This window comes from Dama dama, chromosome 19 (assembly GCF_033118175.1).
Source record: "Dama dama isolate Ldn47 chromosome 19, ASM3311817v1, whole genome shotgun sequence".
NCBI lineage: Eukaryota > Metazoa > Chordata > Mammalia > Artiodactyla > Cervidae > Dama > Dama dama.
The window spans coordinates 72,673,834-72,685,514 of record NC_083699.1 but is presented as its reverse complement, the minus strand read 5'-3'; the positions used below and the strand labels follow the sequence as shown (position 1 = coordinate 72,685,514).

Genomic DNA, 11,681 nt, shown 5'->3' with positions numbered 1-11,681 from the left:
GATCGTGTGCCCCGGTACCTTCATCACTCAGGCTGGTCCTTTGTCAAATGAGCCCTTTCAGAACAGGCGCTTCTGATGCTACACGAATGGACTGTCTTTCCTCTTTCCATGAGTGGGTGAATGAACAGAGAGTCACATTCATGCAACACGAGTGAAACCCACGGGCGCTGGCCTCATGGGCTCCCTGTGACCTTGGAGACACACAGCTGACCTTCAAGCTGGCAGTAACCACGCGAGCTATGTCTGAGGTCTTGCCCAGCCCCGATGGCCGCCTGTATGCCTCCCACGGGACGGTTTGAGGAGGACTGTCATATGGGGATGGGAAGGGTACAGCCATGACCACAGAATACACTGGGTGCACTCCTGATTAGATGTTTTCTGACTTTACTATGATTTTCAGGAAGACTCCCGCCTGTGTCTGGCATCCTGTCCAGCATCGGTGGCCTGGCTGGGAGCGTGACTCACTAGATCTTTCTCTTTCCCCCCCACGCAGGGTCCACCTGGCCCACCTGGGCCTCCGGGGCCCCCAGGCCCTCCTGGGACTCCTGTCTACGACAGCAACGTGAGTCACCGAGACCCACTCTTCTCTACACACTCCTCTCCACACTCTTCTCTACACTGACCTCCCTACCCCTCCCTGACCCCAGGGAGGTTGACTCCCAGGGAGGGTCTGAGCCGTAGAGAGGGTCTGAGCCCCAGCAGGGGCAGGCCAAGCCATGACCTCTGCGTCCGTGGTGGGGGTCCTTCTGGGAGGGGACAGGGCAGTGGGACCCAGGTCCACCCGCCTTGTAGGTTGCACCTGGTGGGCAGTCAGTTAGAAGACAAGCCCCCTGCCCCTGGGGGGAGGTTAAGGTGGGGGAAGGGAGTCCTCCCGGATCTGGGCTCCTGAGCATGAGCCCTGTGGTCCTGGAGGGTGGACACCCCCATTTCACAAGGCTCAGTGATGTGGGGCAGTCATGTCACGACCAGGGCTCCAACCCCAAGTCCTGTACCCTCTCCCCACCTCCCTGCTTCTCTATCCTGGGGAGAGGGGTGTGGGGGACGGGGCCTCTGTGACCTCGGGGGGGCTTCCAGGAATCTGGGCAGAGCCCTCGGGTGGGCGGTGCCCTCAATTTCCAGGGCACCTTCCTCGATGGCCAGCTTCGGCCCGTTCTTCACAGGCATTTGTGGACTCTGGCCGCCCTGGACCCCCGGGATTGCCAGGTGAGGGGTCCTGGGGCCTCAGGGAGGGCAGGTCGGCCCCTCCGGCCACAACTCAGAGCAGCTGTCGTGGGGCGGCCCTCAGAGGGGAGCTGGATGATCTGGGGCCGCCAGCCCTAGATGACCGTGGCCCGTTTATTGGGTTTATTGGGCTCCAGGGTTCACCCTGCACAGCCTTCCAGGAGGTCCAGCTGTGGGCAGGAGTGGACAGTGAGCAGAAACTGAGTGGCCACCCGCTGGCTGTCCACAGTCCAGCTCCAGCTCCTCACCCCAGTCCCTCCCGGCAAGGGCGATGTGGCCTCTGGGAGCAGAGGCTGCGGCCCCTGGGCCGTGACCACCAGGCACTGGCTGCTCACGAGCTCTCGTTCCGAGGGTCCCCGGGTTGACGCGCTGCACCCGCCCCCCCCGGCCCGGGCCTACAGTGCCCATGGAGCCCCCCAGGGTCAGGCCGCATGTGGGCAGGGGGTGTCCTTGCAGCCTCTGTACACGTTCGGTAACAGGCACTGGGGGCGCTGTCTCTCCAGGGCATCAGGGGCCTTCTGGACCCAAGGGTGACAAAGGAGACGTGGGCCCGCCTGGACCACCAGGTGAGAGTGCTCTGAGCTGGGGGGCTGCGTGTGTGGGCGCCTGCCTGCCTCCTGGAGGAGGGGGGGGGTCTCTCCCAGGCTCAGGGGCCCTGATGGGATGCCTGGTTTCCTGCACAGCTTTGGGGCAGGGCTGGGGGAAAGGATCTCAGGGCTGAGGTGATGGCCAGGCAGGGTGTCCCCGCACCCACTCTATGAGGAGCGGGGCTGGGCCCCCATGTGAGCCTCCCGGGGAGACCCAGCATCCCTAGGGCACTGCAGGAGCCTTGTCAGCTCGGGTCCTCCAAGGAGGTGAAGCCCCAGCATCTCAACGTCCCCTGAGAGGGCAGGAATCCCCAGCTGAGTCCTGCTTCTTCAGGTGGGTGAAATCAGATCAAGTAGGCGCTGGGAGCAGGGTGGTCAAAAGCTGGGACAGCTGGACCCCTGGGCACTGCCAGCCAGAGGGTGACCGAGGACAGGGCTCTGGGGGAGGGGCAAGCTCAAGTTTGCCCTTCAAGCTGTCCGAAGCAGAAGCTAACCTTACTCTTGAGGAAGGTGAGCTCGTCGAGGGCCTGGGTTTCTTGAGGAAGAAGTGGGCAACGTGGACAGGAGTTTCCAAGCTTGGACTTAACGGTAATGATGATGCCTGGACGCGGAGGGGAGGCGATGCCAGCCTAGAGTGGAGCCATGGACGAGAGTAGGCTTTAATTGTCTGGCTGAAAACCACAGCCTCTGGATGTGAAGATTCTGTGTGACTTCAGCAGCTGGGACACAGATTACGAGGGGAGGGGTCAGCATGGAGCCCGGCCGACGTGCTGGGAAGTTGGACAAGCCGAGGGAGGTCAGACGTGTGGGTGAGGACATGCGGGTCAGGCAAGGGGCAGGCGGGGTGCAGAAGAGCATTTGAAGGTGTCATGGCTGAGCTTCCAAACCAGGGAAGGGTTCAAGGTCATGTTCACAGAGAGAGCCCACAGGACCCACAGCTGATCCCTCACGAGGACAGGAGGAGCCAGAGGGTGCAAAGGTTTCAAGATTGGAAGAAATTAGCGGCTCACCTAGAATTCAAAGATCTGGGTTCAATCCCTGGGTCGGGAAAATCCCCTGGAAAAGGGAATGGCTACCCACTCCAGTATTCTCGCCTGGAGAATTACACAGACAGAAGAGTGTGGTGGGCTACAGTCCATGGGGTTGCAAAGAGTTGGACACGGCTGAGGGACTAACACACTCACTAGAATTCTGCATCCGGTGAAGACATCCTTCTATAGGAAGAGGAAGTGGGCAGCGAGGCCGGCTCAGGACACGAGCCCCCCGGTGGGCACACCTCAGGACCAACCAAGAACAGAAGGAACATGCCCCTGATGATGGAGCAGGAAGGTAGAGAAGCATAGGAAACACTCAACCCAGAGTCAGCCGGAGAGGAGAGGTGCCTTGAACAGTGGAGGCACAGAAAACAGGGAAGATGGAGTCAACCCAGATCCATCGGCGCGTACATTCAGAGAGTGGGTCCTGTTTAAGGACAAACGTCGTCAACAGGACAAAACAAAACTATGCTGCTTACAAAAGACACCCCCAAATGCAAGGACATGAGAGCTGAGGGGAAAGTGGGTCGTGGTCTGGTGAGAAGGGAGCCATGGGTGTGTGCGCACGCCTGTGTGTGCTTGCGAGAAGTCAGACAAGTTATCTTAGGGCAGGAAACACTCCCGAAATTTTTTTTTTTAAAGTTTATAATAATCAAGGGGTAAATCCACCAGGAAAGCACAGCAATTCTAAATTTCTGTGCCCCTAACAACATAACTTCAAGATACAGAAAGCAAAAAGCAACAGATCTGAAAGGAAAAACACGATCACTCATCAGAGATGGGGACGTATAAGTGCGGGAGGCGGCAGACGAGAGGCCAGGTCAGTCCGCAGGTGGAGAAGCCGCAGAGCTGTGACAGCAGCCCCCCCACCGGCACTGGGGCCCCCAGGCCCCTGCCCAATGCACGGCCAGTCCCTGCGGCGTGTCTGCCCTCAAGGGAGTGACCAGGAGTCGGCGTGGAAGATACCATACCATGCACAACCACAGCATGGATGACCACGCTTTTGCCTGTGTGTGTGTGAGAGAGAGAGAGGGTGGTTGTTAACTGAACATCCCGTAGTGGTCATTTCACAGTAAACATCAGTCCGTTGCATCCACAGTGCTGTGTGTCAGCAATAAAACTGAACAAAAACACCAAAAAGTATCGAGTAATTGGGAATAAATGTAACAAAACATGCAGGAGATCTCTGCACAGAAATACAGAAGTTCTAGAAAGAGAAGATGTAGGTACATTTGGGGGCCGGGGGATAAGGGAGGAAGCCTGCCTCTCACCAAGCACCCCCCCAAAACCCCTCTGTAGGGCAGTTCCCGTTCGACCTCCTCCAGCTGGGTGCCGAGATGAAGGTGGGTAACACCCCTCACCCTCACACTGCCCCCCCTGCCACGGGGCCCCAGAGGGCACGCAGGACCTGCCACCCCTTGCTCCATTCTTCGGGAACTTGGTGGGCGCAGTGGGAGGTGGGAGACTGAGCCCCGTCCTGCGGGCTGGCCAGGCCTGGGCTGCAAAGCCTCTGGCTGCCTCACTTGGGCCTGGGGTCTCTGCGCCCACCCCTCCCCACGCCGGCGGCCACCAAGAGCCAGACTGTCGCCCACAAGCATTTCCATCCACAGGGGGAGAAGGGGGACCGAGGGGCCGCTGGGCAGAAAGGAGAAAGGGGTGAGCCCGGGGGCGGAGGATTCTTCGGCTCCAGTGTGCCTGGCCCCCCCGGCCCGCCTGGCTACCCGGGGATTCCGGTGAGTGGGGCCCCAGGTCGCCCACAGGTGCCCACACACAGGAGGCTGGAGCTGAGGGAGGTCCCCCTTGTGGGCTGGGCCCTAAGCACCCACCTTGGTCCTTTGCCCCAGTGGGGGTAACCACGTGAGGGGCACCCACGAGTCAGGCCTGGCGGGCGCACAGTGGCCACCCTCCCAATCAGGCCCTGACCTGGGGGCACCTCCTCTCCTGCTGGTGCTGTCCTCTGCCGAATCTCCTCAGGGAGACCCTCTGTCCTGAAAGCATCTGGGTGCCCTGGGGCTGTGCCTCTCTGTGGGGCTGCCCTCGCCTGCATCCCGGGGTCCCCTCCCAGCAGAGGGCGCACAGGATGGGAACAGGGAGTGGACAGCGGTTCGGGGACCATGGGCCCGTGGCAGATACAACCCAGTCCCTCAGGCTTGCATGTCCGCGGCCTGGGGACACAGGTGACAAGGCCCCGTGTTCTGTCTTCCCCCAGGGCCCCAAGGGAGAGAGCATCCGTGGCCAGCCCGGCCCTCCAGGACCTCAGGGACCCCCTGGCATTGGCTACGAGGGACGCCAGGGGCCTCCTGGGCCCCCTGGACCCCCAGGGCCCCCAGGGCCCCCAGGGCCCCCTTCCTTTCCTGGCCCCTACAGGCAGAGTAAGTAGGATGGGGAGTGGTCCTGGGCTCCAGCCCCCTCCAGGCAGGGCCAGTGTTCCTACCTCTGGCTTCTCTCTTGTAGCCATCAGTGTTCCTGGCCCACCAGGCCCACCTGGGCCCCCAGGGCCCCCTGGATCCATGGGCACTTCTTCAGGGGTAAGCACCACCCTGCTCCTGACCTATGGGACCCTCGCTGCCCGGCTGCCCTTCCTTTTGGAGGCTGTCAGGGGACCCCAGCACCGAGGGCCCTGAGACATGGTTTCCAAAGCAGAAGTGGGGGCCCAGGTGCGGCTGGGGTCAGAGATGGGCAGGGGTGGATGGGAGCCACTGAGAAGGTCCCTCTGCCGTGCAGAGGCTGTGGGGCCCAGGGCCTTGGGGGCTGCCCTCTCCCCACAGCGCTCCTGGGGCCAGCCTGGGGAGGAGGGGCGACCTAGGTCTTCAGAAGTCCCAGCATCCCCCCACCCCCCACCCCCCGTGAGCCCTGAGGCCCCTCCGCAGGGATCCACTGGGCTGGGCTTCCAGCAGGTGAGGGTCTGGGCCACGTACCAGATGCTGGTGGAGCAGGTGCTGCAAGTGCCGGAGGGCTGGCTCATCTACGTGGCCGACAGGGAGGAGCTGTACGTCCGGGTCCGGAATGGCTTCCGGAAGGTTCTGGTGAGTCCTGGACGCGCTCTTCTTGCACATGGCGTGTTGGGGAGGGGGCTTACTGCCTCGCTCTGGGGTGATGGGAGGTGGAGGCTCGATGTTGAGGCCTGGTGAGGCCTGGGTGAGGGTACCAGACCAGCCAGGTGGGGTCCCCTTGGGTCTGGGCATGACGGCCAATGATCCCCCATCCTTGCTCGCCTCTCTCCACCTTTTATTAGAAGCTGTTTTGTAGCAGTTTTAGGTTCATAGACAAGTTGCTGTTCCTTTTTAAACTGACAGATGTCCTTACCGTGTGCCGGGCATGGGGCAGGGGAGGGGGGCGGGGTGGGGGGGCACGAGTACGCAGCCATGCCGGCTTCCACTCAGGGGTGGGGTGGCCTGGGTGAGTGGTGCTGGCTGGGTCAGAGGTCCTGAGGTGACCCCCTGTTTTCTTCCAGCTGGAGGCCCATGTTCCCCTCCCCCATGGGACGGTAAGGAGCACCCCTTCTTCCCACAATCAGCTCAGGGCTGGAGGGCTGGAGCTGGGTGCTCAGACCACACTCATTGCCCTCTCAGGAGAGAGGCTCCTTTGAGTTCTGGTCTGTCTGCCCTCGTCCACAGGGGCCAGCACAGGGACAGACCCTTCAGGGGTGCAAGTGGGGGGAGGTGGAGAGGCGGGGGGGGTGTGGATAGTCCAGTTTCCCTGGGTAGGGGCTGTGTCACCCGACGGCAGCTCCTCTTGAGTAGAAGTCATGGTTTCTCAGACGGTTCGGGAGTGGGCTCCATCCTAGCTTGCGGGCGTGGGGTTCTATGTGGGGTTGTCTGCCCCGGCAGGGGCTTGGGAGTCCCTTCTCCCACTCGGCTCCTAGCTGCGCCCCTCCCTCCCAGTTGCTGGGCGCTGTTCCAGGGGACAGCTGCGCCTAAGCGGGCACAGCCCCTGGCTGCAGGTGACACTGTTCAGGGAGACGGGCACTAAAGTAGTCGGCGATGGGCAAGACCATGGTAACATAGATAGGCACATCTCATGTGGACACGTGAGGTGCTTAGGCCAGTACGACTGCATTAGAGATTACCACCAGGTACCCGTGGACAGGTGTCAGAGGCTTGGGTGCTGTGGGGAAGGGCAGAGTCGGGAGGAGGGGGGCGCACTAGGATTTGGGCGTCCAGGTCCCACTCTGAGGGGCTGTTTATGCCTCCCCTGCTGTGGTGGGAGGGCAGGGAGGCTGTGGGGTCAGGGTGGTCCCTCCTTGGGCCAGGGGAGAAGCTGGCTTCTGAGGGTGAGGGCTGGGGGCTTGGGCAGAGGGCTACTTGACTGACTGAGATATCAGCAGGCTGGCTCCCTCTGGACAGGCTAGGCGCCCCCAGGTCTGGGCTGCAGCCCCCAGCTCACCACCTCCAGTCCAGCCCCGGCCGCCCAAGAACACAGCCGGGTGCAGATGAAGGGCGCGCAGGGCTGGGCAGCAGGACCACCCTGGCAGGCAGCAGACCAGACCCACACCAGCTCCCTCACGCCCCGCCTACCCCGCCCCGCAGGCCTCATCACGGGGCCCACGTGGGCGCAGCAGGCCCAGCCCCACGCGCCGTCCGCCTCTCTCCCTGCAGGACAACGAGGTGGCCGCCTTGCAGCCCCCCCTGGTGCAGCTGCATGAGGGTAATCCCTACCCCCGCCGGGAGGCCCCCCACCCGACAGCGCGGTCCTGGCGGGCGGACGACATCCTGGCCAACCCCCCGCGCCTGCCGCACCCCCAGCCCTACCCCGGCGCCCCTCACCATGGCGCCTACGCACACCTCCGGCCGGTGCCCCCTACGGCCTCGCCCTCCCACACCCACCACGACTTCCAGCCGGTGGTGAGTGACACCCCGCCCGTTGGAGATTCCGAGCCTAGGGCAGCGGGGCAGGGCGGGTAGTGTGCTGGGGGGAGGCCGGGGCGGGGGTGGGGAGGATGCGGAGGCAGGGAGGGGACCCGCCCGGAGACCCACCGCCGACCCTGGCCGGCCGTGCTGACCCGAGGCTCCCCCGCAGCTGCACCTGGTGGCGCTCAACAGCCCGCAGTCGGGCGGCCTGCGAGGCATCCGCGGCGCCGACTTCCAGTGCTTCCAGCAGGCGCGCGCCGCGGGGCTGGCCGGTACCTTCCGCGCGTTCCTGTCCTCGCGGCTGCAGGACCTGTATAGCATCGTGCGCCGCGCAGACCGCGCCACTCTGCCAGTCGTCAACCTCAGGGTGTGTGCGCGGCCCTGCTTGGGGCTCACCTCTGGGGACTCCTGCCCGCGTCTGCCAGGGGCGCTGGTGCCTCGCCAGCTGGGGGAGGTGGCCGGGCCCCCCCAGGCCGTTATGCTCTGCTGTGGGTCCCACTCCCGCACCAGTGCCCTTCACCGGGCTGTGTTCTGTGGCGGCTCCTCCGAACGGAACAATGTGCTTTGTAGATACTCCGAGTTTTATCCTCTGAGCGCCCACATCCCTCAGGACCAAAGCTGGTGGACTTGGTCCAGCTTGGGGGTCCAGGGCCGGGGGTGGGTGCCTGCCTTCCTGGGGGGGGGGCGCGGGGGGCAGGAGGCCTGCGGCCAACCTACCCTTGGATGGGTGAGAGTGTTTCTGAGACCACCCAGCCGCCCTTGCCCCTGGCGGATGGTGACCAGACATGGGCTGACCCCCTCTCCTCCGCAGGACGAGGTGCTGTTTCCTAGCTGGGAGGCCTTGTTCTCAGGCTCCGAGGGCCAGCTGAAGCCCGGCGCCCGCATCTTCTCCTTTGACGGCAGAGATGTCCTCCAGCATCCCGCCTGGTAGGTCTCCATGTGGGCCAGCGGCTCGGGTCCTCTGGATCCGAGAGTCCTGAGCAAAGGGGACGCTCTGGCTCCGAGCCTGCAGGCTGACTCAGTCCTGACACATGCTCACAGCTTAAAACCCACAAAATCCAAGATCACAGGAGGAGTAGTAAAGGTGGTTGTTTGTGGTGTTACCTGAAACACCTTCATCTGGCCTGCTTTCCCAGCAAGTACCCCCTGCCTCCTGTTGGGGTAGTGGATCTGGGAGGCCACCGGCTTTGGCCGCCAGTCTGTCACATAAACATCACAGCGAATTACTTATGTAGATTCCTCAAAGTGGAATTTCTGGGTCGGAGAACACGTGTCCAACATGCTTGCAGAAGTCACCGGGTGGCCCTCAGGCTGGCCCCATGCCCATCGCGCTCTGCCGGCAGGTGTGAGGACTCCTGTTCGTGGACATTTAGGGGGCTCAGGGTGTTACATGAGTCTGTGGCCCAGCCTTCATCAGGGAGCACCGCCCAGGGCTGTGCCCCGGCCCCTGTGGGCTCCACCAGCCAAGGGGCTACACCTGGTTCCTAGTGAGGAGGCTGACAGCCTTAATCGGGCATGGCCACTCGATGCCAGGTCCACCCACCCCCAAAGGGCCAGCTATCCATGTTGCCCTAGGCCCTGCTCACCAGGCGGTGCCCCCCAAAGCAGCAGCAGCACAGGGTGTGATCTGGGAGGTAAAGCCCCAGGACTGGGTGGGCCTGACTGCCGGCAACCCGAGTTTTTGCTCCCCAGTGGCCCCCACACCCCACCAACCCTCCACCAGCGGGAGACACCCTCTTCTGCTTGGGGTGGCTACAGCCTGGGAGAGGCGGGCCCAGTGAGACTGACAGCTGCTGCATCTTGCAGGCCCCAGAAGAGCGTGTGGCACGGCTCAGACCCCAGCGGGCGCCGGCTGACTGAGAGCTACTGCGAGACGTGGCGGACGGACACCAGGGCGGCCACGGGCCAGGCCTCCTCGCTGCTGGCGGGCCGGCTGCTGGAGCAGAAAGCCGCTGGGTGCCACAACGCCTTCATCGTCCTCTGCATCGAGAACAGCTTCATGACCTCCTCCTCCAAGTAGGGCCTCTGCGGGCACCATGGACAGGTGGACTGACGAACAGAGTGCCAGAGAGGAGCCAGGCGCCAGGCCGGAGGAGCAGAATGCCCCCAGCCTGGGCAGAGAGCCTCTATCGGCACCCCAGGGAGGGGACCTGGCTGGGACACTTGCCTGTATGGTTCACGTTTCATGTAATCCTCAAGAAATAAAAGGAAGCCAAAGAGTGTATTTTTTAAAAAGTTTAAAACTGCCTGGTGCTCAGACTTCCTTCTGGCCTTGTTTTGGCAAGAGGCCAACTCTGGAAACTTCTGCCGAGGGAGGTGCATTCCCAGGATCTCCTGGGTACCTTGGGGCGGGGTCGGGGATGGTGTTTGAACGGCCCCAGCTTTTCTGTTTCCCAGAAACCCTTGTCCTGCCAACAGCGGGCCATCTACAGAGAAGCCACAAGGGGGTGCTGAGACTTCACCACGTTTCCTCCCAGCAGCCATCCTGCGGAAGCTTCCAAGCTTGAGGCCCCACCTCTGACCCGGGCTTCTCAGCCCCACCTCCCCGGGCTGTGGCCCCTGTCTCCTCCTGCTGCTGCTGTGTGTGGCCAGTCCTTCCACGGGGGGGGGGGGGGGGGGGGGGGGGGGTGGTTGGGGGGGGTGGGGATCGTCTACAGTAAGCGACCCCTACGGCACAGAGCCTGATCTCAGCCCAAGATGTACTTTTTAAGGGGTCCATGAACCCAGCACCCGGTCCCTGGACCTCCTGCTCAGCACTAGCATCCCTTCCCCAGGGCGAGAATCACTGGTTCCGGCTCCAGCCCAGCTCTGCCCAGAAGCATGTCCAAGTCCCATCTAGGCCCAGATCCAGGCCCCCTCAAGTCCTGGCCAGAACTGCCTCTGGTTGAGCTTGGCACCAAGGTCCCAGGTCCATTTCTGCCGGACTTGGAGGCAAGGGGATGGCCACATGCACCTGCCCAGCCAGCTCTGAGATGGGCAAGGCTACATGGAGGGGTGGGGCCAGCCCCGGGCTGGTGAAGACCATGTGTGCTTGCTTGGTCCCTGCTCAGTACCATCTGCACCAGCACGTCTCCGTGGAAACCCACGGTGTGGCCCTCCCTCCTTGTGGAAGGAAAGGAGAGGACATTTGGGGGTGCACAAGGGCATCTCTGGGGGAGCCGATGGGATGGCCATGCTGGGATTTGCAGGCCAGAGCCCAGCTGCCCCAGGGCCTGCTGTCTGACCACTGTGACAGTAAACTGAGGGGCTGGTCCTGGGAGCTGTGTCTGTGGCTTCCCAATAGCCTCCAAATAAAAACGGCCATTCACACAGACGCTTGGTCTGCAGGAGCTCTATTCCTGCCTAGAGAATCCCATGGGCAGAGGAGCCTTGTGGGCTACAGTCGAGGGGGTCACACAGTCAGACATGACTAAACGACTGACACTTGCGTTTTCACTGTCAGGAGGCGAGTCCTTGTTTGGACTGCCCAGCTGGCCAATCCTGCCAAAGGGGTATACGCAGGTGTGCAAACATGCACGGATATGCATAGGTATGCACAGGTATATACAGGTGTGCACACGTATATACAGGTGCGCAGACATACACGGATGCACATGGATACACAAGGGTTTTCAGATGTATGGTCATCCCTCAGCCCCATGGGGATTGGTCCCAACAACCCTACAGATACCAAAACCTGCTCAGGAATTCTTATGTAAAATGGTGTGATTTTTGCATGTAACCCATGCACATCCCTCTGCATATTCTAAATTATCTCAGATTACTTCTAATACCTAATACTGCGACCGCATGACTATACAGTCCATGGAATTCTCTAGGCCAGAATACTGGAGTGGGTTGCCATTCCCTTCTCCAGGGGATCCTCCCAACCCAGGGATCAAACCCAGGTCTCTCGAATTGCAAATGGGTTCTTTACCAGTTGAGTCACCACGGTAGCCCAGAAAAATGCTATAGAAACAGTTGTAAATACAATGTACACCATGATAACA

General features: G+C 62.0%; 1 protein-coding gene across 4 annotated transcripts in view; it reads left to right on the top strand.

Moving 5' to 3' along the window:
• Window positions 1-9,935, top strand: part of COL18A1 (collagen type XVIII alpha 1 chain) — a 96,861-nt gene extending 86,926 nt beyond the window's left edge. For 2 of the 4 annotated variants that reach the window (XM_061167437.1, XM_061167438.1), the window contains 13 exons: window positions 494-562; window positions 1,161-1,203; window positions 1,725-1,787; window positions 4,142-4,185; window positions 4,453-4,575; window positions 5,052-5,214; window positions 5,297-5,370; window positions 5,740-5,868; window positions 6,297-6,329; window positions 7,441-7,686; window positions 7,862-8,059; window positions 8,504-8,619; window positions 9,499-9,935. In XM_061167437.1, coding sequence (XP_061023420.1) covers window positions 494-562; window positions 1,161-1,203; window positions 1,725-1,787; window positions 4,142-4,185; window positions 4,453-4,575; window positions 5,052-5,214; window positions 5,297-5,370; window positions 5,740-5,868; window positions 6,297-6,329; window positions 7,441-7,686; window positions 7,862-8,059; window positions 8,504-8,619; window positions 9,499-9,712 — 1,515 coding nt within the window. In that variant the 3' untranslated portion in view covers window positions 9,713-9,935. Of the gene's footprint in view, window positions 1-493; window positions 563-1,160; window positions 1,204-1,724; window positions 1,788-4,141; window positions 4,186-4,452; window positions 4,576-5,051; window positions 5,215-5,296; window positions 5,371-5,712; window positions 5,869-6,296; window positions 6,330-7,440; window positions 7,687-7,861; window positions 8,060-8,503; window positions 8,620-9,498 lie in introns of all 4 variants that reach the window. The other 2 variants (XM_061167436.1, XM_061167435.1) reach the window with 2 other exon arrangements.
• The last annotated feature ends 1,746 nt before the right edge of the window (window positions 9,936-11,681 follow it).